Source organism: Octopus bimaculoides, chromosome 11 (genome assembly GCF_046866305.1).
Source record: "Octopus bimaculoides isolate indiv1 chromosome 11, ASM4686630v1, whole genome shotgun sequence".
Classification (NCBI taxonomy): domain Eukaryota; kingdom Metazoa; phylum Mollusca; class Cephalopoda; order Octopoda; family Octopodidae; genus Octopus; species Octopus bimaculoides.
This window is the reverse complement of record NC_142938.1, coordinates 44136587-44164086: the sequence shown is the minus strand read 5'-3', so window position 1 is coordinate 44164086 and position 27500 is coordinate 44136587. Positions and strand designations below refer to the sequence as shown.

Here is a 27500-nt window from a genome sequence, read left to right as displayed (position 1 = left end):
AGTCGTTGAATTTAGTTTGATTTCGACTTCATTTGCCTCAACAGGCCTTCGCAAGCGGAGTTTAGTGTCCAATGAAGGAAGGTACGCATAAGTGGGCTGGCTACACCCCTGGCAGAGGCCTTGGATTTAGGTCTCACTTGGCTTGCCAGGTCTTCTCACGCACAGCATATTTCCAAAGGTCTCGGTCAGAAGTCATCGCTTCGGTGAGGCCCAATGTTCAAAGGTTGTGCCTCACCACCTCATCCCAGGTCTTCCTGAGCCTACCTCTTCCACAGGTTCCCTCAACTGCTAGGGTGTGGCACGTTTTCACACAGCTATCCTCATCCATTCTCACTTTACCTCTGCTGGTGACAAAGGGCCTCTCACATGGCAGTGACTGCTGAGGACATGCGTAAGCTTGCAAGAAACGAAGCCAGTATGCTCCGATGGATGTGTAATGTAAGTGTGCATACTCAACCGAGGCAATGACTAGTGACCGGGACTTTTGGAAATATGCAGTACGTGAGAAGACCCGGCAAGGCAAGTGAGAGCATAATCTGTGATCTCTGCCAGAAGTGTAGCCAGCTCACTAATCCGTACCTTTACTTCATTGGACACTAAAATTTCTGCTTGTGAAGACCTGTTGAGGCAAGTGAATTTGGAATTTAGAATTTGAAATCGAAACGAATCTGACTGGCACCCATGCCAACCTCTCCTTCATTGGACATGTACGTATATATGCATATACTCATATATTATTTGTATTTTTATATATATATATATATATATATATATATATATATATATATACAGGGAGGGGAAATAAATATTTGTACATGTCAAAATTCTTTATTTATTTAATGGCTAATGAACATAAATGGGATATACCAATACTAGATTTGCATACACATACATAAACGAAGAATATGCAAAAGAAACTAATAAATTATAGTAACTAATGAATTTATATACAAATATAAATATTTAGGGGTGAAAAAAGTATTCATACAGAACATAAATAACTGATAATTCTGATTTAATAGTTCGTAGCATAACCATTATTCAGTTCCACTTCAACCAATCTCTTCTTGTAGTTCTTAATCAATGACTCGCATGTTTCTTTAGCAATTTTTTCCCATTCTTCTGGCAACGATCACACTCGGACGGTGCTCTTAGCACTCCACCGGCACAGGTGTCATCATGATTTCGCTTTCACTTGCCCCAACAGGTCTTTGCAAGCCGAGCTTAGTGTCCATTGAAGGAGATGTTGGCACAGGTGCCAGTTGTCGAATTTAGTTCGATTTTGATTTCACTTGCCTCAACAAGTCTTTGCAAACAGAGTTGAGTGTTCAATGAAGGAAAGGTATGCATAAGTGGGCTGGCTACACCCCTGCCAGAGGCCTTGGATTATGGTCTCACTTGACTTGTTGGGTCTTCTCACGCACAGCATATTTCACTGCCATGTAACATGGCTGTTCGTACAAATGCGTCATACAGTCTGCCTTTTACTGTGTGAGAGGTACTTTGTCACCAGCAGAGATAAGAGCTCACTGAACTTTGCCAGGCTATTCTTATTCTAGCAGCTACACTTTCAGTGCACCCTCCCCCACTATTAACTTGGTCACCTAGATAGCGAAAGCTATCAATTACGTCTAGTTTTTCTCCCTGGAGTGTGGCTGAAGTTGTTTTCTGCACATTTTCAGTGTTTATTACTCCTGAACATCTGCCACATACAAAAACTAACTTCCTAGTTAACCTTCCTTTGATATTGCTGTAGCTCTTATGTGACCATAGCTTACACTGGGTACATCTTATAAAGTTTCTACCTATGCCTTTTCTACAGGTCGAGCAGGGCTATCTACCTGAAAGGGTTTGTGTTTTGTCTACCTTCCTACATATTACGACTTTGGTTTTAGCTAGGTTGATTCTAAGGGTCTTCGATTCTAGTCCTTGCTTCCACACCTGAAATTTCTCCTCTAGTTCTGATAGTGACTCAGCAATTAGCGCAAGGTCATCAGCATAGAGGAGCTCCCAGGGGCATCCTGTCTTGAATTCCTGTATTATTGCCTGGAGGACTATGATAAATAGGAGGGGGGCTGAGGACAGAACCTTGGTGGACCCCTACCTCTACCCAGAATTCTTCCCTGTACTCGTTGCCAACCCTCACCTTACTGATAGTGTCTCTGTACATGGCTCGCACAGCTCTCAGTAACCATTCTTCTATCCCTAGTTTGCTCATTGACCACCAGATGAGGGATCAGGGGACCCTGTTAAAGGCTTTCTCCATGTCAATGAATGCCAGGAACAGAGGTTTATCTTTGGCTAGGTATTTCTGCAGCTGTCTTACCAGAAATATAGCATCAGTGGTGCTTTTCCCTGGCACAAACCCAAATTGCATCTCATCTAAACTGACTCTCTCCCTAATTAGTTGGGCTATGACCTGACCCTCTCCGTGACTTTCATTACCTGATCTAACAACTTGATAACTCTGTAATTATTTGTATCTAAAGCGTCACCTTTACCTTTGTAGCAGTTGACTATGGTGCTGCTACACCAGTCATTGGGTATGACTCCTATGTATAAATATATATATTTATGTGGAGAATGGAACAACAAATACAAGAAGAAGCAATTCTGTTGGGCTAGTTAGCCGTTGTTTTATTATGTGGAGGTTATGTAATGAGTCATTGTGGAGGTTGAGGTTGGATGCTTCAGACTACCCCTGAAGGATTGAGGCAAGCCTATCATTTACCTATATATATATACTTTTATCCTTATAGTAGATGGCTGCATCTCGTGCTTCTGAGCTTGCAATTCAGTTCATTTTCCTGGGTAGGGGTCTATTTGCCGAGATATCTTCCCAGTGTGCGGGGTTGATGTTGGTGCTTTTCAGGGTTGATTTGAGTTGATCCTTGTACCACCTCAAGGGGGCTCCACGAGGACGTTTTCCTTCAGACAGTTCACTGTAGAGACAGATCTTGGGAAGGCGATGTTCATTCATCCGATGGACGTGACCTGACCATCGGAGATGATGTTCAATGATCAAGGCTTCGATGCGCTCAGGAGACCTGATCTTTCAAGCACAAAGTTGTTGGTCATGCGATCTTCCCAGTCGATGTTCAGGATAGAGGGAAGTTAGGATTGATGGAAGCGCTCTAATTTCTTCATGTCCTTACCGTAAACAGTCCAGGTTTCACACCCGTACAGCAGAGTTGATACGACAACAGCCCAATAGACCATGAGCTTCGTTTTGAATGTCAGATCCCTGTTGCAAAAGACGCTGGTTTTCAGACGACCAAACGAGGCATGACCTGATTGGATGCGATGTTCGATATCCTTACCAGATCCTGCAGGGATGGCAGAAAACTTCCAAGATAGCAGAAATCCTTGATGACCTCAATTGATTGGTTGTTGATGGTGATGTTGGGGTTGTAGAGGTTGGTACGAGGAGCTGGTTCAGCAAGCAATTGGGTTTGGTGATATTCACTTTCAGGCCAAAGGTTTGACAAGCTCTGCTGAAGTTGTTTGTTGAGGTTTGGAGGTCTTCTGCAGTTGAAGCTGAGGCTGCGTTATCATCAGCGTACTGAAGCTCAGTGATCTTGTGCTCTCGACAATGATGTCATGATCGTAAACGTGAGATGTTGAAAAATACTTATATATATAAATCTATATCATCATCATCGTCATCATCGTCGTCGTTTAACGTCCGCTTTCCATGCTAGCATGGGTTGGACGATTTGACTGAGGACTGGTGAAACCAGATGGCTACACCAGGCTCCAATCTGATTTGGCAGAGTTTCTACGGCTGGATGCCCTTCCTAATGCCAACCACTCAGAGAGTGTAGTGGATGCTTTTACGTGTCACCCGCACGAAGGCCAGTCAGGCGGTACTGGCAACGGCCACACTGACATTACTCATCCATTGGAGCATACTGGCTTCATTCCTTGCGAGCCTATGTATGTCTTCAGCAGTCACAGCCCATGTGTCACTGCCTTTTACTCTGAGAGAGAGACATTTGTCACCAGCAGAGGTAAGAGCTCACTGAACTTTGCACAGGCTATTCTTATTCTAGCAGCTACACTTTCAGCGCACCCTCCCCCACTATTAACTTGGTCACCTAGATAGCAGAAGCTATCAACTACGTCTAGTTTTTCTCCTGAACATCTGCTACATACAAAAACTAACTTCCTAGTTAACCTTCGTTTGATATTGCTGCACCTATTATGTGTCCACAGCTTGCACTTGGTGCATCTTATAGAGTTTCTGCCTACGCCTTTTCTACGGATCGAGCAGGGCTATCTACTTGAAGTGGTTTGTGTTTTGTCTACCTTCTTACTTATTAGGACTTTGGTTTTAGCTAGGTTGACTCTAAGGCTCTTCGATTCTAGTCCTTGCTTCAACACCTGAGACTTCGCCTCTAGTTCTGATAGTGACTCAGCAATTAGTGCAAGGTCATCAGCATAGAGGAGCTCCCAGGGGCATCCTGTCTTGAATTCCTCTGTTATCGCCTGGAGGACTATGATAAATAGGAGGGGGGGCTGAGGACAGAACCTTGGTGGACCCCTACCTCTACCCGGAATTCTTCCCTGTACTCGTTGCCAACCCTCACCTTACTGACAACGTCTCTGTACATGGCTCGCACAGCTCTCACTAACCATTTTTCTATCCCTAGTTTGCTCATTGATCACCAGATGAGGGATCGGGGGACTCTGTCAAAGGCTTTCTCCATGTCAATGAAAGCAAGGAACAGAGGTTTATCCTTGGCTAGGTATTTCTCCTGAAGCTGTCTTACCAGAAATATAGCATCAGTGGTGCTTTTCCCAGGCACGAACACAAATTGCATCTCATCTAAACTGACTCTCTCCCTAATTAGTTGGACTGTGACCCTCTCCGTGACTTTCATTACCTGATCTAACAACTTGATACCTCTGTAATTATTTGTATCTAAAGCGTCACCTTTACCTTTGTAGCAGTTGACAATGGTGCTGCTACACCAGTCATAGGGTATGACTCCTGCGTGTATCACCTGGTTAACAATATGAGTAACTAGGCTATAGCCGACACTGCCAGATATTTTAAGCATCTCTGCAGTGATTCCTGATGGACCGGGGGCCTTCTCTGTCTTCATACTCTTAATTGCTTTATCTACCATGGTACTGTCAACTCAGATAGCTGGTCCCTCTGTTGGGTCGACATTTGGCAGACTCTCTTTCTCCCATTCATTTTCTTTATTAAGCAATCTTTTGTAGTGGCGTCTCCAAACCTCTTTCTTTGCAGCCTTGTTTAGTGCAAGTGTACCATCATCCATGCAAACACATTTTTCTCCCATGACATCATGATTCTCTCTCACACACTGTCTTGCGACACGAAACACCTCAAGTCTTTGGTCCTCACGGTGCAGAACATTGGCAAATTTTTTCTTATCTGCTTCCCCTCTGACTAAATAAACCTTCGCTTAGCTTCTCTTTTGGCAGTCTGATACAATTTCCTGCTACCACTGTTCTTCGTCCTTCCAAGCCTGTTTCTTTTGTCTAATAGCCCTGTCAACAACATTATTCCACCACCACGTTATTTTGGGTCGAGAGGGGACTTTGCACCATCCACAGATCTGGTCAGTGGCCCTCAGCATGTTGCCCCGTAGAAACGTCCAGTTGTCTTCTACATCGTGTGAAGCTACATCCCCTTCTATTCTGTCAAAGGCTTCGAGTAATAAGTCTCTAAATCTCTGTCCATTCGCAGGATCTTTAAGCTTCCAGACCCTTCTCCTCCAAGCTGGTCGCCTTCTGGGCAACCACTTAGCCCTGATCCTGAAGTCACTAACTACTAGTCTATGTTGTGGGGTATATATATATATACACACATATATCTATATATAACTATATATATATATATATATATATATATATATATATATATATATATTCACACACACACACATATATATATATATATACTTATATATACATACATAAATATACATATGCACACATATGTACATACATACATACACATATGTACTGATATACATACGTACAGATATACATTCTAAAATGTAACTACATGTGGATTGTTGGCCACATTTTCCCTCCATCTTCCTTTTCTTTTGGACTTTCCTCTGTCTCCTCTTTCTGAAGAAAAGCTTTGCTCAAAATGTAAAACACTTTTTCTTTCCTTCCCTGAGTGTCTTCATACTTTGCATGTATCATGTCCTTGCGTTTTTGTTTTTGCTTGTTGTGTCTTTCTTCAGTTTTCTTTTTAGGATTAACTACATACATATCTGTACATATATATATATATACGTACATATTTATATACATATGTAGATACACATGTACTCATACATACATACATACATATATATATACCTATGTATGCACACATACATACACATATATATTCATACAGAGATGTGTATGTGTGTATACATAGGTACATATATGTATGAGTACATCTGTATGTATAAATGTGTGTGTGTATGTATATATATATATATATATATATATATATATATATATATATATATATATATATATATATATATATATATATATACATGGAAATGTGCTGTGCGTGAGAAGACCCGGCAAGCCAAGTAAGATCGTTGTCAGTGCCCCTGGACTGGTTCTTGTGCGGGTGGCACATGAGATGCACCATTTTGAGCGTGGCCGTTGCCAGTACCGCCTGACTGGCTCCTGTAGGATTTTTGAGCGAGATCGTTGCCAGTGCCCCTGGACTGGCTTGTGCGGGTGGCACATAAAAGACACCATTTCGAGTGTGGCCGTTTTTGTGCGGGTGACACGTAGAAGCACCCACTACACTCTCTGAGTGGTTGGCGTTAGGAAGGGCATCCAGCTGTAGAAACGCTGCCAAATCAGACTGGAGCCTGGTGTTGCCATCCGGTTTCACCAGTCCTCAGTCAAATCGTCCAACCCATGCTAGCATGGAAAGCGGACGTTAAACGATGATGATGATGATGATGATACATATATATATATGTATACACATGTACTCATACATATATATATACCTATGTATACACACACACATTCATATATATATATATATATATATATATCATCAACATTTTAATGTTCACTTTTCTATATTTACATGGGTTGGATGGAATTTGTTGAAGTAAATTTTTTATGGCTAGATGCCCTTCGTGTCACCAACCCACATGCCTGCAAGTCATTTTTGTGCGTAACCAGACTTTCTTTTCACAGAAGATTCTAGATGGATTACGGACACTGCATGACAGTGGCACTTGCTTTACAACTATCATGCGAAGTCAAGGCAAGGAGCCAATAGCACACACCCACACATAATATATATATACACAGAATGAGGTTCTTTCAGTCATCCTCTACCACATCCATTCACAAGGCTTTGGATACAGTGGAAGACACTTGCCCAGGAAGCCATGTAGTGCAATTAAACCCAAAACCATTCACACTCACACATCACTTATCATCCATGTTCTGTTTTGTATGTACAGTATGGTTTGACAGCATCTTATGGGTCCAAGGATTGCATCATGCTTACTGTCTAGTTTGGCAAGGTTTCTATGACTGAATGCACTTCCTAATGTCAACCACATAACTGGATGTTTTTTTCCTATCAGCACTAGTGACATTATTATGCAGCTTGGAAGACTATGAAGCCAAAAAAAAAAAGTGGTTTTATGCCAGGATATGAGGGATTTAAGTATGAGTGGGAGGAGGCTAGAATAGAAGAGGTTTTCTGCAGTAATGAAGCAATCCTGTTACTCAGCTTTTAGAAAAGAGAGTGTGGTGATTGAGATGGAAGTGTGAAGAGAAAAAAAATAGTGGTAATGAATATTGTTGCTGGGCCCTCATGCTATGATACAAATAAAAGTGGGGACAGAAGAACCAGGAATATGAGTGGGCAGAGGTTGCAAGAGTGCATGAGTGAGAGATGGAGATTTGGAGAGGTGTGTGTGAATATAATGAATGAAGAAGCACAGGTGTTGCGATGTAGTTATGAATGATAGATAAGGTGAAGGTGTTGTCCAAAGATGCATGGGAGTGAAGAGCAGCAGAATAGTGAAGATGATACACACACAGGGAAAGGATGAGAGAGAGAGAGAGAGAGAGATGATGTGTGTCTGAGTAGGTTGCCAGAGTGTGGGTAGAAGAGACTTACACTGGTAGAAAAGTAGATAATCTGGTGGCTTAGCAGGAGGTAGGGTGGATGATCAAAATAAAATGTTGGTGGAGAAAACAGTATAAGAAAGGAGGATGGACATCAAGTGAAATAATTCTGGCTGGTGAGAAAGATCAGTGGAAAAGCAAGCACATGATGTGTAGAGGGGATATCATGGGGAAATTGGGTGAGAGGCCTAGTTGTGCATATACAGGGGTTGGGCAAAATAATGGAAACACCTTAAATTTTCAAACAAATTTATTTTAATATGGGGTAGGACTACTTTTGGCAGTAACTACAGCTTAAATTCTAAGAGGCATGGACTTGTATAAAGTTTGAATTGTTTCCAAAGGAATTTTTGTCCATTCTTCACTAAAACAGTCTCCAGTTCTTGTAGTGATGATGGTGGAGGATATCGACTCCTTACTAGTTTTTCTACATAAATGCTTAATAATATTGAGATCTGGGGACTGTGGTGGCCAGATAAGATGTTCAATTTCACTAGAGTGTTCCTTGTGCCATTCAGTAACAACTTTAGCTGTCTGAATTGGTGCATTATCATCCTGAAAGATTATGTTTCCCTCCGGAAACTGTTCCACAAACATACGATAAATTTGATCAGATAAAATGCTTAAATAGTCTTGACTATTAATTCTACCATGAAGGAAAACCATTGGGCTGGCGGATTTCCAAGATATAGCCCTTCAGATCATCACAGATCCTCCTCCATGTTTAACAGTTGGAAGAAGGCAGTGTGGGTCAAATGTTTCTTTTGGCTGTCTCCATACATATACTGGGCTGGTGGTCGGAAATAAGGTAAAGGATGACTTGTCCGATAAAATGACATTCTTCCACTGATCTGGCGACCAATTCTGTAAGTTTTTGCTCCACTCTAAATGGTTTGCAACGTTTGTTTTTGAAAGTAGTGGTTTCCTGATTGCAGCCCTCCCGTGAAATCCGGCTTTGTGCAACTCCCGGTGAACAGTTTTTGTGGAAACTGGGTTCTCGAGGTAGTCATTAAGCTCTGCAGTAATCTTGGGAGCTGTACTTTTGTGATCCTTTCTAACAATTCACGTAAGCGTCCAACGGTCCCTATCTGAAAGTTTTGGTTTTCTTCCAGAGTTTTGTTTTGACAAGGAGGTTTTTTCTGATTTCTCAAATGCTGTCATTACTTTCGAGACAGTACTTCTTGATACACTAAACATTTTGGCTGTTTTCATTACGCTAGCATCTGCCATAAGAGCACCAACGATTTGACCTCTTTGAAAGTCCAATAGATCTGTCATTTAATGAATTTTAATTACCTTTTCTGATGATATCTGAAAAGAAACAGCAATTTTAGCAAAACACTAATAATAAATCAAAAAACATAAAAATGAAGAAGCTTTTGACGGTTTTATAGATATTTGAAAATTATGATGCTATGATGCGAGGTGTTTCCATTATTTTGTCCAACCCCTGTACTTATAGAAGTTAGTTTTTGCCAATTTAGATGGGTCTCCTTGACAACTGTATATTGCCAAATATTCAAATCTCTTATCTCTGTAAAGTTCAAGGTCCTGGGATCAACCTTCACCACTTTGTTTCAAGTCTTCCTGAACCTCCCTCTGCTGCAAGCTCCATCCATTTTAAGTGAATGGCACTTCTTTATTCAGCTGTCCTCATTCTCACGCATCATATGTATACATCGTTACTGATATCTTTCTTGCATACTACATCTGATTTCTCTTACATCCAGTCTTTCTCTCAGCACATTTGTATGTTGTTCATGCACACATATTGCACATCTGAGGTAACATGCTCACTTCATTTCTTTCCACTCAAATACTCAGCATTCAAGGCTCACATCTCACTACCATACAACATTGCAGTTATAACACAAACACCACACAATCAGCCCTTGAATCTGGAAGAAGCCTTTGCTGCCAGTAGTTTTCTGAACCTTCTTTAACCTATTCTTACCCAGGGTGCTATACTTTCAGAGCAACCACCTCCACTGCTAATTAATCTTCTCAATCTCCTAAGTAACAAAAGCTATCAACTACTTGAAATGAAGCAATCAGATATTTGAGAGAGTTTATTTCCAGTATGCTCAAAGTATGTACTGTTCCAGTCCATGTATCATATATGAAGCTTCACAAAACTTATTCTGAAAACTATATCAACAACACTATGCAAACCACAAAATCAAGTAAGAACAGCTGTGAAATATGTGTGTGTGTGTAATTGATACTTTATTATAGTATAGATGCACACGCATGTAATGAATGAATGTATATGTGGTTGTCTCCCTAATGCTGAGTACATATACACTTGTGTGTGTGTGTTTACATATCAAGAATGCCCACTCAAAGAAGAGATTCATATTATATGGCCTGACTCTCCTTTTCAGGTGTAATTCTTGTCTGTCTTGACATATTTTGCACAGTCTTCCCTAGTTTACTATGTTTCCTTTATATAGTGTTTTCCCCACTACAATGTTTGCTATGTTATGGTATAATTAAAAGCCTGGCAGTGTAATTGTGTTTGCAGAGTTTCTCCATTACTGTTAGATGACACAATTCCCTGTAGCATGGCAACAAGCTTGACTAAATTAACCTTTCATTTTAAATAACTAGCACTTAAGATATTTTTCATCCACAAGTGCAATAAGACCACACCCCACATTAGCCTCTTCAGTTACACAAGAGCTTCCCAGATGTATCTTGTCATTCCCATCATCTATATATATATATAGGGATGGGTATATTACCATGTCTTGAAATTACAAATACATATATTAAACCACATTTGTCATATGGTATGTACAGCAATATTCTGCTACAGATAGCAAACAATTCACAAAGAAATAGTTATGTTTGTTCAGTGTATGTGTGCGAATACACAGACTTGTATACAGGTGATATTGTAAAAGTAAACTAGTCGTGAATAACAAAGATTTACAGGAAGAGTGTTTAATTTTGGCTTTCTGTAACATTAAGCAGATGAGAAAGAAAAATCTTTTCTTACACTGGTTAACTTCCTGCATCTAAGTTTCCTAGAAAAGCCTCATACTATTCTGAACAGTAGAAGTGAAATGCCTTTAGTACCTGTGGGTTGTGTGATCAAATCCAAATACAAACTGGAGATTCTGGTTATGCTTCTAGGAAAACATTTTATTTTGCATTAATAAACAAACTAGCAGATTATCCAAGTGGATAATCTTTTATTCGTTTCATGCCTTGAAAATGAAACTAAGCACTGGCCCTCAAAATATCCTTGGATCTTAAATATTTACATATTCCCAAAAGAATGCGACTTCAGGTAAGGTTAAATGATCAATCCACAGATACAAACATATTCAGCTTTTGAATCATGGCTGCATGTTAAAAATAAAGGGTTACTGATAAAGTGTACATACACACACACACATCCATTTTACAATATAGTTATAGACAATGAAGAAACTAAATTGCAGTGTCTTTTTGATTAATTTTTTAATACTATTTTCCTCTCTTTTACTTGTGTCAATCATTGGATTGCAGCCATGCTGGGGTCCTGCCTTGAAAGGTTTAGTTGAAAAATTTATTCAAGTATTTATCTTAAATCCGGTGCTTATTCTATCAGTCAATTTTTTCCAAACCATTAGGTTACTGGGGCATAAACAAACCAACAATGGCTACCAAGCTGTAAGGAGACAAACACAGTCATATCCAAATAAATATATATATATGTATGTATATATATATATACACACACACACACACACACACACACAAACAGGCTTCCATACAATTTTTATTGATCAGTTTCAACGCATGAGTTGGCCTGTGACATGCAGCAGAAGACACTTGCCCAAGGTGCCATGCAGTGAGACATAGTCCAAATCCACAGGATTGACAACCAAACCTCTTAATTACATAGCCAATGCCTGCGATAAGTTTGATCACATATTACTTATTAGTAAGGCATGAATTTTGTTTCAGACTTCAAAAACGTGACATCTAAATCAATGGTAAAATATAAACGGATTTAAAAACACACACTTCAGACTGATGTTAAGTGTGTAACAGCTGATGTTCACATCTATGAGAGTTTTATGCCAATTTGGACATTTGAATCTTGGACACATTTTAGAAGTACCATCCTATAACAAAATTGCATATATTTGTTTGTCAGTTAAGTAGACTGGAGGAAGCTCAGTTATGTGCCTTTCCCAGGCTTTTAACTACCTTCTATAATAAATCACAACCTGGTTCTGACTCCCAGTACATAATCATTTTCACTTCAATTATGTTGCCAAAGATATGAACTTCATTTCTCTTGTCTGAATTAAAAGGTCTGGTGCTAGCTGAAATCATTAGCCCCATTATTATATCAATAGTAACAGTAATAATGATGATAGTAATAATAATAATAATAATAATGAAATTTCAACAGTAGATGACATCTTAAGTACATGATACTTAAAAAATAAATAAAATGAAAAGTCAAAAATCTAATATCATTTGTCAAACTTCACATAAAACCTGACTGACTCATTATGCATGACACACTATATGCTACTATTTCTAGTCTTTTTTTCACTGTAGAGGAAAGAGGAACTGATAGAAACTAAACTGAGACGTGAAATTTAATATAAAAATCCTACACACACACACACACACACACACGTAACTAAAATAGTAACAAAAAATTATACAAAATATTCCTGGCTGGCTTTTATGTCTTTTGCATGATTTTGTTCCTGTCTGTGTTTATAGCTTAGTATAACCCTCCCGCTTCTCTTAATACCATCCATTCTTTCTTCTCCACATGGTCACACAGTTTCAATAATAGTCGCGATGCAAGAGGCTGGTGACCATTTATTATCTAAGCTGAACTCTAGACAATGCCCAGCAGTAGTGACATAACCTCCAAGCACAACAGATTAGAAAGAGGAAAAGACAAATCCACATACACTCCCATCTATCTCCTTTCCCCCCCAAGAAGACGTTCGCTAGTCATCTGCTACATTAGCAACCATTTCAACGATATATATGATTACACAGACAAGGTTAAGTCGGTCTGTCGGTCACAATACATTACTGGTACTTTATCGACCCCAGTGGAATTCATCTCACAGAAAATTGAGCAATCTTTAATCATAAGTGATAGCCCTATCAAAAATGTTTCTTATAGCCATGAAGTTTGAGATTAACAGAAAAAAAAAAAAACACCGGAAAATTGAGACATTGTGACTCAAGAGAAATAAATCTAGTCAGGAATCGAAACAGAATAGTAGATTTGACTAGCCATGATCCTACTTCCATTCTATGGCGCTCGCCATAGTGATTATGATTTTCGAATATAAGCACGAGGCTTCAAAATTTGTGGAGAGAAATGAAAATACATGACATTCATGCCTTTCCTTTAGAAGGAATATCAACGTCTTAAATGAAAGGGCTACGACGAAGAATAGAATCTGTTAAGTAAAAATATAGCTTGTTTCCAGTAGAGAATAAAGTTAATTATTTTAAGGGAAGGAGTATAATTTGAGTCACTACATCAACTCTATTGTATTACTGGTAACTGATTTTGCCGACACCACCCTGCGGAAATAACGATTAACAATATGTGGCACACTTGTCATAGCATCATCCAAGGGAAATTAGACATCTTTAAAGCAATCGGCAGAGATATTTCCTGAAAGAATTTCACAAGGAACGAATGCGTCAACAGAAAGGAATTTACAGTGTAGTAGCAGCTTAATCAAGATTTCCAACATTTTTTCCTTGACATAAAGCATAACATTTTTTGAAGGGGAACTGGGAAGTTGAGGTGTTCAAGCTTTTATCAAATTTAACGCAAGAGAATTTTTTGTAAAATATGAAAAAAAAAAAGGGGGTGGGGGAGCAAAAATGAAAGGAGAAATAATTAATGGAAATCGAGTGACTTTTTCCTCAATTGAAGTTTCAAGAATTTAAATAGACAAAGACAAAAAGATAAATGTAGATAGCTTTAAAGAAAACAGTCGGGTTTGCGCATCACGTACTTGGGTATCGACACGCAACATTTTGTGAAGAGAGACAGGGAGTATTGTAAATTCTAAGGAATTTATAAATTCAGGTGAAACTGCAAGACCTGACTAGAAGTAGCTAAGGGAAGGAACGAGAACATGGGCGGGAGGGTAGAGCTGGGAAGGAACCATGCACAGTAAGGTTATGTTGGATATGATGATGATGACATTTTTCGGAAGAGGTGGGATTCGTATGTCTAAATACGGAAATTAAGAGTAACGCGTGATATTGACATAAAATAAATTAAACATACACACAGCTTGCGTATGATCACTGCGAACATCATGTTTAATGTGTGTAGTTTATAAAAACGACTTTTTAAAGTACGATTCTTCAGTAAAAAAAAAAAAAAGAACGTTGAAGGATGGCGAAGAGTATCAATAGCAGCAAGCTATCTGCTTCTATGTAAATGATTGTGTAGGTACATAAACTAACAGAGGTATTGTGTAGTTGTGAAAAATAGTCATTATCTCCCGACAATCGTCTTGTTCCTCGGCGAATCAATCCAACACAAGACGACAGATATGTTTTGCAAGGGTGCGGGTACTTGAGAACAAAATATTTTAATGTTCACTAATAAGTTGAACTAGTAGTAGGTAGGTAGAGGATAAATTTTTCATCGGTTTCTACTGGAGAAAGCAACAACAAACGAGAAGTCATCACCTCCACCCTACACACACTGCAACTCACCGAAACGTGAGAGGAAATGCATGTTGAGTTTACGCATAAAGTTAACAAGAAACCACGAAAAACACACTCAGATGTAAGTGTATGTATGTAGACATTCATACACTGATCATGTCTTGCATTCGTTGGGTTGCCGAAGTAATCAGAGCGGGGGCGGAGAAATAAAAGACTGCATTACATATGGAGCTTTTCACAGACATTTTGCACACACACACACACACACGTGTATGTATGTGTACATAGTTATGTGTGTGTGAACTTTAAATCCAAAATGCATCTGACAATCGAATATTCAATAATATCGTTTGACAATTAAAATCATAAAATTCGGGTGAAGAGGAGAGGGGGTGTCTTGAAACAGCGTACTTGGGGGTGGGAAAATGCTAAAAAATATTCTGAGTAGCACGAAATTGGGTGAACAAGCAGAAATATCCAATAACAGTGGAAGAACACTTGGAATACGGTTTCCTACAACTGAAATTTTCTATTAGCACATTTTGTTTTTAAGACTGAAATAAAATGTGTCAGTATACACCTGAGCATGTGTACTTGTCTTTATAGCTATGTGTACACATACAGTTGTCAATGTGTATTGATATACAGTAATTTATACACTAGTGTACTACACACACACATTGTATGCGTCTATACATATGCATGTATACACAAATATATAACTGTGTTGTAATATAAGAATCAAGCGCACACACATGTATATGCCACACACACACACACATATGTGTGTGTGTGTGTGTGTGCATGTAAAGGAAAATTGGTAAATATTATATTTAATAGACATAATCGGTCGCGCATATAGAAAAAGTACAGAAAAATAAAGGCATGGCAATGAGTAGATACATAAATGTCAAGATCAATTTAGTCGAGAACAGTTGAGTGCATACAAACTAATCTATTTAACTATACACAGAAAAACGTCTAGATAGATAACTGTCTATACCAAGAACAATGTTGTTGTGTGTAAACACACACAAAATACATATTATATATATATATACACACACACACAAAGTATCTGGATAATTATTTAATGAATATTATTTAACTAAAAATGAAAAACAAAATGTATACAAAGCTCTGGCGGATTATTTAGCAGTGAGTGTATGTAGAAGCGCTAAACCTAACCAACTATATAAAATCCAGAGACAAACTGACTGCACAAAACTAGTGTATAGAGAGTTAAGCTTGACTTGCTTTATAACAATGTCTGAACTATACACCACAGTACGTCTGAATATACACATTTGAATGTATGTCGAAATACATCTGTTTATCTAGAAGGGGGTCACTCACAAGGAAAAAAAACCAATTCTTCTTCCTTAAACGTTCGTAATGACTCCTTAAAGAATCATAATATAGATTATACCACTGAATTGTCTAAAGGTGAGCAGAAATATTGGGAGAGAAAAAGGAGAAAAAAAAATACTGAAGAAAATCAAAAAGGAGATTAGGAAGGTAAAGATCACTTAAAAACCCAACTCTTAAAAGAAATCGATTCATAAATACATATACGCACACACACATATATACATACATATATATTTGACTATATAGACACACACGCAAACACACGTATAAAAATAGAGTTGTTGAGGTGGTCATGCCTTTCTCAATGGAAATTATTGTCCAACTGAAATGAAAGCAATACCAAAAACCAAAACACCGGGTCACGGACTCGGCGGCTGACAGAATGAAATTGCAATGATATCAAATGGAGGTGGGAAGGAGATCTGTTCAATTGGGGAGAGACAAAAGCTCTAGGTTATTATATATTCATATACGTATTTCTATACCAATGTGTATTATGTCTTTGGGAAGGTAAGGTTTCTAAATCCTTCAATTAAATGACAATATTTCCCCTTTTTATTAGCAGTAGAAGTAGTAAAACATAGAAAGCCTACCAAAGAGAAAAAATATATATATTTAAGAAAGAAAAAAATGATCATGATGTTAATTAACGTCAGTTCTAAAGTAAATACTGCGCCGGAGGTAGAATGATATAATAAGATTTCTGAAATTATAAAGGTGAGAAAGAGGGATGAAGGGTTGGAGAGCGGAAATATTAAACTGGGTGTGTGCATACACACACACACACACATATATATATATATATATATATATATATATATATATATATATATATATATATATATATATATATATATATATATACACACAGGTATATCTGATACAGTCATTCATTCAATAGGGGAGGGTAAAGAAAATAGACATGAAGTATGATAGTTAAAAAGGCGGGTGGTATTTATCATTTCGTGTTTCAAGACGTTTACTAGCGATGGATGTATGTGTATATATATTTATATATACGCACTCGAGATAGGCAATATTCATATAAGACTAGGGTTATGCAACATTTTAACACAGCCAGCATATGTGTACGGACGTCGATGTGTGTATATATATTTATATACACACACACACACACATATATGATACCAATATAGCCACATACTTCGGTGTATGTACATGCATATGTAAAGATAATAACTGACGGCATGATTAGAAGGTTTAATCATGCGGTTTATGAATCTTTCTTTGTACACTTAGTAGTCCAGAAAAGACTGGAAAAAAACAAACAAACCCCATTCTTATTAGTCATTTCTCAGGCGAGAGGGTTCAAAACAATACATCTGATTAAGTCCACTCACTCATCTAACATGTATATATATATATAAACACATACAAACATAGATATTCAACCATTTCATTTTATAACGTTTGATAGTGCGAGTTAAATTGTAAATAACTTACCACATGCTTGTGGGATCTGTGAAGTGTCTATATTTTTTCCACTAGACAAACATAAACAGCGAGGAAATAATTATCTCATGTATATTAGACGTATATTTTGACTGACAAATATGTGTATGTATATGTGTGAGTGTGTGTGTATATGTATATATATATATCTATCTATATATATATAGATCTATATATATAAACAGAGATATATATATATATATATAATAGAAACGTGTATATTGTATTAAACAAGATTTTTCTCTCTCAGTTAAATATGTAATTTTTTTTCTTTCTTTCTTTTGGGAATCTTTTATATAGCAAAAATATTTCCTCAATGCTGCTGTCTTTATCGATGAGGATTTTTCCTTTCCACAAAATTCGAAAATATTTACTATTTAAATACCCTTCGGCAAATATCACCATTCGAATGTATTAATAGAAAACCTTCCTTCACCACTACACTCCGAGATGTGCAGTCCTTTATCTAGCTTTCCGCAGCACTGGCGCCATGTTGACAGCAATATTCTATTTGATGTAATTACCTAAATGACTCACTCACTGCTTACCACCAGCAACACCAACGACATTGAAAAAAATAGTAGAAAAATAAAAGATAAAATTAAAGGAATGAAAATTATTAATCATTTTATTTAATAGAATTTTTTGAAATCAATTTTTATCTTTAACTAGGCATAAATCAATTTAATTTTTGTGCATATAATTATGACCAATCATAAAAGAGTTTAGCAATTTACTGCGTTATGCCTTGCCAACTGTGATAGTAAACGTGTTTTATCGAAATTGGAGTAAAAGAAAGAAAATAAAGCTTAATTAATATGACGTATATATCTAATTGGGACGAATTTGCCAAAGCAGTGGAACGAATATATTTAGCTGATCCTATGAAAGTAAGTTTCACGAAAAAGAAATTGTTATATAACGCCTGCTACATTGTTGTTATATCAACCAGCTGTAATTATGCTTTCTTTGCTGTCCATGTTTGCATGAAACCATCTGTTTGTATGAGATCGGAATTGTTTTCCAATGTATATGAAAATTCACTGAAATTCCTTTGGTAACAAAAGAAAAATCAATTTCATCTCTGTAACTAGCTATAACTTGGGTTCTGGGGTACTGTACTATATTGTCTGCAGAAACAAACTTCTCAAAATATAATTCCTATGCCTGTTTTTGAGATGAGTAAAATACCTATATCACTAATGTAGTGTACTTTTATTTGGACTATAAACCTCAGTTTTGTTGGGTTTTCTTTTAAAAATCTTAAGTATAGTGCATATAAAAATATTGGAATACTGAATTAGAAATAGAGATACGACAGTTCAATCCTAACTTTTTCATCCAGTACATGAAGAAATGCGACAACTGAAGACCAACATGAATTGATGAAGTTTTGTGTTTAATATACATTATATATTGTTTAATATACATAATATGAATTCATTGAGATTCGTATTTAATCTACATATGATATACATATAATTACCTTGAGATTTCATTAAACTTCTTGATGTATACGCACGTGCATTATGACGTGTGATTGTAGTCATTCCACCAATTTATTTGAAATGTTAAGTTAATCTGTGTTCATGAAACATAAAGTGTTGATTATAATTGTGGAGAATTTATCTCATCAATGTAATTGTTACCAGTATTGCCTTTTGAATGTCTTATCTTAGAATATTGAATCAAAATTAGCTTAGAGGTGTGGGAAAACAATTTCATAATGGGAATATATCCCTTAGTATAGGAACAGCTACTGAGAGTACTGCCACTTTGGTGTTCTCTCTATTTAAGGAAAACTGTTTTTGGAAACTTTTATCTAGAAACACTATCCCTGTTTGGAAGACTATTACACTCATCATCATTTAACGTCCATGGGTTGGATGGTTCAACAGGAACCGATGACCCGAACGGCTACTTTGGCATGATTTCTACAGCTTGATGTCCTTTCTAACGCCAACTACTTTTCAGTGTACTGGGTGCTTTTTCCGTGGTACCAACACTAGTGAAGTCACCAAATATTTGCAAGACAAGACCCCCTCAACTGAGCGGGGCATAGTAATGAAGGCTGTGAAAGTATGAGAGAGGAACAGGTGTCTTCCCCAGCTGAAAAGAGAGAGAGAGAAGGCGAAAGCATACTTTGAAGGTGCAAGGTAAATATGAAAGAGAAAATAGGGATAGAGGAACAGAAAAGGTGGGTGAGCAGGTAAGTGCGCTAGATAGTGAAAAGCATGTGACAGGGGATTAGAGATTAAGGGGTTGACATGGACACAATGAATATCAGTTTGGGGGAGGAGAGGTGTTGGATATAAGAGTGGGTCAGGGAGGAGTGATAAAGGTCAGTAACAGAGATACAATGTAATGTGGAGGGTAAGCAGTAGTATGTACAGCACCTGAGTGAGTAGCACTGCAGTTAGAGGATTGATGGAGAAATGGGTGTTAGAAGATGAGCTTGTGGGAAGGGCTTGATAGGACCTTATCTTTGCTGAAATGGACAGGTCTTTTCAAGCATAGCATATCACCATTCATCTTGGTACTTTGTCATCTCCTCCAGAGGCTCAACATTTTGATGTCGGCCTTCACTACTTCATCCTACATCTTCCTGGGTGTCCCTCTTCCACAGACTTCGTCCATTTTTAGCAATTGGCTATTTTTTTATACAGCTATCCTCATCCATCTGCATCATATTGCAGCATACCAGCACAGTCTTCTCTCTTGCACACATCTGATGTCTCATGCCTGATTTTAGTACAGCAACTGCAGAAGTATTTAACTAAAAGTAAACCACAGCACTTGGCATTCATTGACCTGGAAAAGGTGGTTGCTATGGAAACTAGGAGAAGATGACTGGCTGGCGGGAGCCATTCAGGTCATGTACAGGGATGCTGTTAGTAAGTTGAGAGTTAACAATAAGTACAATGATGAATTTAGCATCACTAGTACTTCTCCCCAGCTCAAGATCAAACTGCATCTCATCTAGGATTACTTTCTTCAGAGCTATGTCTCTTTCAGTGACTTTCTGACCTGTTCCACTAATTTGGTATCTCTGTAATTCTCACTATGGCATCACCTTTACCTTTGTAACAGTTGACTATGCTGCACCTGTTGATGGTTATCATACCTTCCTGCACAACCAGATTAACTACATGGGTGACTAGGATGTATACCACTATGCTAGATATTTTAAGCATCTCAACAGTAATTTTTGACCCAAGTCTTTCCATGTTTTCATGTTCTTAATTGTTTTGTTTATCACACTGCTGCCCAAAGAATGGCTGAACCCTCTGCTGGTTTCACATTCAGATGACTCTCTTTCTCCCATTCATTTTCTATATTTAGTTGTCTTTCATAATGGCATTGGAAATTTTAGGGATAAAAATGGTAAAACCTTCATGACAATAATTACCTTGGTAATTGTTGCAGTTGAATTACTTTCCTTGGAGGAAGTAAAACTGAACTATTCTAGGCTTGTGGAAGACTTATGGTGCCTCTCATTGTCAAAATTACATAGTGAAACCATGTTACAGGTGAATCAAGTGTATTTAAAAAACAGGTTACCTGTAGGTGATTTGTTGCTCAACCCTAATCAAGCAGCACATAGGTAATCATTGCATGAAGTGGTGCCACTCATAGGGCCATTGATCCAGATATAACAAGCCTCTGCTAAACTGAGGACTGTGCTGTGGATCATCACTGTAATCCAAGTATTTGACTCCCTACTCACTGTAACTACAAGGAGGTTTCTACTTGCTTTAGCAGCCAACTCTCATTCAAACTACACTGTCATCTTAAAAGGTGTTTGTTGTTTTTAAGCTTGATGATTGCACATTTAATTTTATCCATGGGTACTGGACTTCACTGAGTATCATACTGAGGTGAGCTTGTTAGTGTCCACATCATGACTATATTGAACTATTTTTCTTGAGATATTCTTATTTTGAGTCCTGTATTCTTGAAGTGTAGTGGTCCATGTTTCATCTTCATGTGTGTCCTTAGATCCATATTACCAGTATTAATTACGTATTTTCCTCACCAATTTTGTAATCTTTTGGCTTTTTTCATGATGTTGCTACATTCTTTTTTCATTCTGTCTTGTATTTCTAGAAACTTTCATTCTTGTTTCTATTAATCTGACTTTACATGTTTTTCAATGGCATTGCTGTAGTGAACAACTGAAGATGTGACTAGGTTTTCAAGGCTGATCCTACGGTGACCACCAGCGCAGTCGTTGCTGGACATATTGATCTGAATTCAAATTGGATCTGCACTTTGTGTTACAGGTTCAAATAGAGTAGCAGCTGAGAACTGCAGAGTAAACACTTATTCCAAGACAAATAAGGTAAAAGTTCAAAGGCTATCCTCTTGAACTTCTCCAGTTTGGAAACTAACCATCCCATTCAACTGGAGATATTTTCAGAATCTCACTGAGATCTTCCATAAAAGAACAGTTGTCTTAAAATTAGCATTCAAAAAAATTACGTAGACAAAAACAGTCAGGACACAAATAGCTAATAGAAATGAATATCTTAAATCAGTTAAACCTAACATACTCAAAACCACCATCAGGTACCATTCTCAGAGATTTTATTCTTCCACTGTTTCCATTAGTTTTTTTTATAAAACTTCTGTATTTTTTAAATATTTATTCTTTTATTTGTTTCAGTCATTTGACTGCAGCCATGCTGGAGCACCGCTTTATTGGACAAAATGTTTTACAATTTGAGACATTTTCTGATGCCAGTTAATCAATTGCAATATAAATGTTATATTTCCTTCCCTCAGCCTCTATAACCCACTTGGCCAGTACTTCAACTGCTGTTTTCAGAAGCTCAATATTCTTTTCTACTCTAGGCACAAGGCCTGAAATTTTTGGGGTGGGGGCCAGTCAATTAGATCGACCTCAGTACGCAACTGATACTTAATTTTATCGATCCCAAAAGGATGAAAGGCAAAGTCGACCTTGGTAGAATTTGAACTCAGAATGTAAAGACAGATGAAATACCACTAGGCATTTCGCCCAGCATGCTAATCAGAAGCTCAATAGTGACTGAACTCAGTTATTCAGATCAAGGGGAATCTGTGAAAAAAAATTTTCCGAGCAAATCTGGCCAAACCATTGTTGGTATGTCCTTACACTTAAAGTTTCATTTCCACTGACAATGAATATCTCAGTACTTCCATAGTGGAAAAGCTCTCTTTCATTCATGCAACATGCAGTGTCTGATGTGGGTCTGATCTAAACTCATATTAAAAGCACAAACTTGATATGAATTTAACCACTATGGTATAAATTAATCTACAAAGAAAGAAAAAGCATTAAAATGCAATAATTCATGCTTATTTTATATAAGTATTGAAAAAGTGCTTTCAAAGTGATCATGTCAATAATGCAACAACACTTTCCATTCTAATATATATGCATACAGTTTATATCTACTAAATTTCACCTACTAGGTGTTAGTCAACCTGAGGCACAGCCCAAGGTATTTCATGGAATCAAAGTCAGTTAAAATACTGAGGCCCTACATCACAAGATATTGTAGTGCTCCAGGAGACTGACTGTGTATCTACATATTCACAAAAGTAATTATTGAATTCAACTGCCTTTTTCAAAAGCTCTACTTGCTGGTTTGCTATTCTTGTTGCAGCAATGCATAAAATGAATCCATTTCTTTAACTGTAGTCTAGTTTTCACAAACTGTGATCCTGCTCTTAGGACAGTTGCACTCTGGCAGTATTTGTAATTTTTGTTTTGATATTTTTAAGCATACTTGTCATGACATTTTGTGTATCTGATCTAAATTCATTTATTGTTTCTTTACATTTGTTACTCTTAGCTTCAGACTTTAAAAGCTATTTTGTTGTAAAAAGTGCATATCTAGCAAAATGGGCACTCTACAAGCAAAAGAAGAATAACTATTTAGAATGTGTTGTTAATCATTAGTTCCTAATATATACTGATTTTTATATGGATGAAACCATCACACTTTACTTTATACTTTAACCTAACAATTAAACATCCTTCTCTCTAAAATACTCAAGCTTGGGAAGATGTTCAAGTATTCTTAAGAAACTCCTGCTCAAAAACAAGATGGACATTGGCATAAACTTAATTAATCCATTCCCTCTTCCTCTCTCTAATAAAACTTTGTATTCCAAACCTTAGTATATTCAGTTGATCTTTATTGAAGAGAAATTTCAAACTCGAGGTTGTATTGTTTACAATATTTGAATGGTTAGAATATTACTACCTTTATAATACTGAGTACAAGTGTGCAATCACCAGTATGTGTAAAACTACTGTCATTGATATGAATCAAAATAAAACCAAGTTATCTGCTACTAAGTCTAATTAGCTGTTCTTCTACTTCAGATGATTTTCAAATTAATTGTCAGTGCCACAAAAGATGCTTTTCAGATCCAACTCTATATCTTGCCAACTGGTGTCCAACAGATTATTCCTTTGTTTTTCCCACCAGCTTGCCACTTGAAAATTCTGAATTCTCAATAAATACTGAGTTTCACAATTTTTCATTTTGAAGCATATTTTAAAAATTTATTTTCTAATGAAGAAAGTATTTATACAGTTGAATGTATGACATTAAAACTGAGTACTTATCTTTGTAGTGGATTTGAAATCGTTTTAATGTAGGTTGTTATATGTAGACCAGTTACAAAGTTTTTCTTGCAAGGTGTTCATGATGATAAAAATTGCATCAATCTCACCAATCTTGGATGGTCTGTAAAGATCATGAGTGGTCCTTCCGTCATGACTAAACCATTTAAGAAACTTTACATATATATATATATCTACTTAAACAGGAATGTTCTTTTGGAACTAACTATACTGCGGTACATCAGCAACATATCTTAGAAATGAGAACAATATACCCCATCGTCATCATCATCATCATCATCATCATCATCATCATCCAGTGTTTTAAATCTCGCCATCTTGCCTAGTTTTGGACAACCTCCCTTCTCAAGCTAACCCTCTCAATCTCCTCCTCCACCTGTCCCCTCTACATTTTCCTTGGTCTACCTCACTTTCACCGTCCATTTACCTCAAACTCAAGCACCCTCCTCAGAACATGCTCCTCATCCCTCCTCAACACATGCCCATACCACTGCACTCCATTCACCCTTGCCAGCCATTCCACTGATTCCTCCAACCCCAGCACCCCCATCAAGTCCTCAGTCCTCCTCTTATCAAACAGCTTCACACCACACATCTCTCTCACTATTGCTCTCTTGGTCCTTCTCAAAATTGCCATCTCACTCCCCCTCAGACACCATGTCTCACTCTCATACAGCATTGTAGCTCTCACTTAACTCTTATAGACCCTTCTTTTCATCATCAATGAGAACCTTTTCTCGTATAACAACACTCCACATTCCCTGAATTTCACCTAGCCAAGTCTCTCTCTTACAGCCACCCTATCTCCCAAATAGCAAAACCCATTTCCACCTCATCATATAGTGTTTCCACTGGTTCTGCCAGCCTTCCAGCTCCTTTCTCACATCTTCCACAAATAAACTTTCTTTCCAGTCTTGGGGGTCACCTTCATTTTCGTACATCTGCCATGAATCCATTTCTCACATCTGGTACACAACACCACATGTGCCATTACCCTCCTCCCACATACACCACATGGATCCACCTTATTCACTAACACTTCTCCTTCCAACCCGCTCACCATCACCTTTGTCTTCTCGAGGTTTACCTTCAAACCCTTGTTTTCAGATGCCTCCTTCCATTTCCAAAACTTCTCCCTCGATCCCTCCATTGTCTCACTCATCAGAACAAGGCCATCCGCATACAGTATCTCCATTATTAATCCCTCTCTTCCACTCTCCGTCACCACATCAACCATAGATCTTGCAACCACCTTCTTTGCACAATTCTTCATATTATTATACCTGGCTTTCATTTGCTCAGTCCTATTATTGAATAAAGCTTTGTGCGCCTCCTTCTTCCTCACTATCACATCCCTCACCTCCTCGTTCCACCACCACATATCTCCTCAATCTCTCTTACCTTTTGTCCTTCTACCCAGTTTGTCACATGCCTTTGGTACCCCTTTAAAAGACTTTCACAAATCTGGTGCATCAATGCTTACCAACTTCTCAACTCTCTCCTCAAACCTTGCTCTTGTTTCTTCTTCCTTCAGTTTCCACACCTTTCTCCTCTCAACCGTTTCCTTTCTCACACACTTTTTAACTTTCCTCTTATCCAAGTCATCAACCACCAGCTTGTGCTGCAACTCCCCTGGTATTGTCTTCACATCCCTCCGATACTTTCTGTTTTTCCTGCCAACCAATATGAAATCAATCTGTCTCATTCCCTCCCTGTACTGAAAGTCACCTTCCTTTTCTCTATTTTCCTAAACCACATGTTCACCACACACAACTCTTTCTCATCACAAAACTCCAGCAGCATCCTTCCACATTTCTCTCCCCAATTCCATTTCCCTTATGCACACCCTCAAAGCCCTGGACCCATTTCCCAATATGTCCATTAAAATCACCCATGCCCAAAACCAATTCATCTACCTTATGTAAGTCCCACTCATTCGTCATTTCATCAAAGGACTGCTCTTTCTCAGTGATCCTGCTTCCACTTTGTGGACCCTACCCACAAATCACTCTCACCACTTCTTCCTCAAATGCTAACACTACTGTCATCACTCTGTCACTCTTTCTCCTGACCTCCACCACCTTCTCACAGATTTCTTCCTTCACCACACCTCCTGTCCTCTTGCTGTTTCCCGACCACCACAACTTTTACCTTCTTCCCTTGACCCCCCCCCCCACTTGCACTCTGGTCCTTCCACCTAGCCTCCTGCACACATCCACCCTCCTCTTCCTCAATTCCTCACACACCTCAGTTCCCCTTCCATGCAGACTGCCCACATTCCAACTTCCCAACCTCACCGCAAGCTTCTTCTCAGGCCGTCGGCCATCATAAAGCAAGCCATGCTTCTACAACCCAGGATGAGGGTTTGCACCTTCCTTTCTGAGGTAGGCAGGTGCAGCCCACCACAGCCTTTGGGCTGGCTGGTACCCATTCTCCTTTACTATCATGAGGCTTTTTTGGGGCCTGGATTTTCTATGGGTAGCATGCCCTTGCTTACCCCCAACCTCAGTTTCTAGACATGAATGGTCCCGAGACCTCTACCGTGATTTTTAAGAAATATGGTAGAAAACTAGCTCAGGAAGGCAGGGACGCTACTCCCTGAGACCCCTTTCGGAGCCCCCCTACTATTAGTCAAATAAAGGGTTAGGTTCAAAATTCCACCAGAACACATGATGAAAGCTTAGAGAGTACATCAGCCGAAACACTGTGATAACAAACAAGATGAGGATACCTATCCGTCCATTGTAAATAATGTACATAATTCCTCATCTCAAAAATATAGAATAGTGTACTGCAGTAGTTTGAGAAATTCTCACATTGGCTTTTGGCACAAAATGCCTTCATGTTTATATCGCTAAGTAGGGATAAATATTACCTCTCGATATTAATATTGTCTCTGTCACTAATATGTGTGTATATATATATATGTATATGTTAACCAGGTGATACACGAAGGAGTCATACCCAATGACTGGTGTAGCAGCACCATAGTCAACTGTTACAAAGGTAAAGGTGACGCTTTAGATACAAATAATTACAGAGGTATCAAGTTGTTAGATCAGGTAATGAAAGTCACGGAGAGGGTCATAGCCCAACTGATCAGGGAGCAGGTCAGTTTAGATGAGATGCAGTTTGGGTTCGTGCCAGGGAAAAGCACCACTGATGCTATATTTCTGGTAAGACAGCTGCAGGA

The 27500-nt window shown here is 38.1% G+C and overlaps 2 protein-coding genes across 5 annotated transcripts in view; one reads left to right on the top strand and one right to left on the bottom strand.

Annotated features, from left to right (window-relative positions):
* Positions 1–17978, bottom strand: part of LOC106873169 (uncharacterized) — a 204373-nt gene extending 186395 nt beyond the window's left edge. For 3 of the 4 annotated variants that reach the window (XM_089359896.1, XM_089359894.1, XM_089359895.1), the window contains exon 1: positions 17659–17978. In XM_089359896.1, the coding sequence (XP_089216022.1) occupies positions 17659–17663 (5 nt within the window). In that variant the 5' untranslated portion in view covers positions 17664–17978. The remainder of the gene's footprint in view (positions 1–17658) is intronic. The other variant, XM_089359893.1, reaches the window with a different exon arrangement.
* A 243-nt stretch (positions 17979–18221) lies between these two features.
* The window catches only part of LOC128249078 (signal recognition particle 9 kDa protein-like), a 52088-nt gene continuing 42809 nt past the window's right edge, over positions 18222–27500 (top strand). The window contains exon 1 of the mRNA XM_052971760.2: positions 18222–18557. Within this exon, the coding sequence (XP_052827720.1) occupies positions 18486–18557 (72 nt within the window). The 5' untranslated portion in view covers positions 18222–18485. The remainder of the gene's footprint in view (positions 18558–27500) is intronic.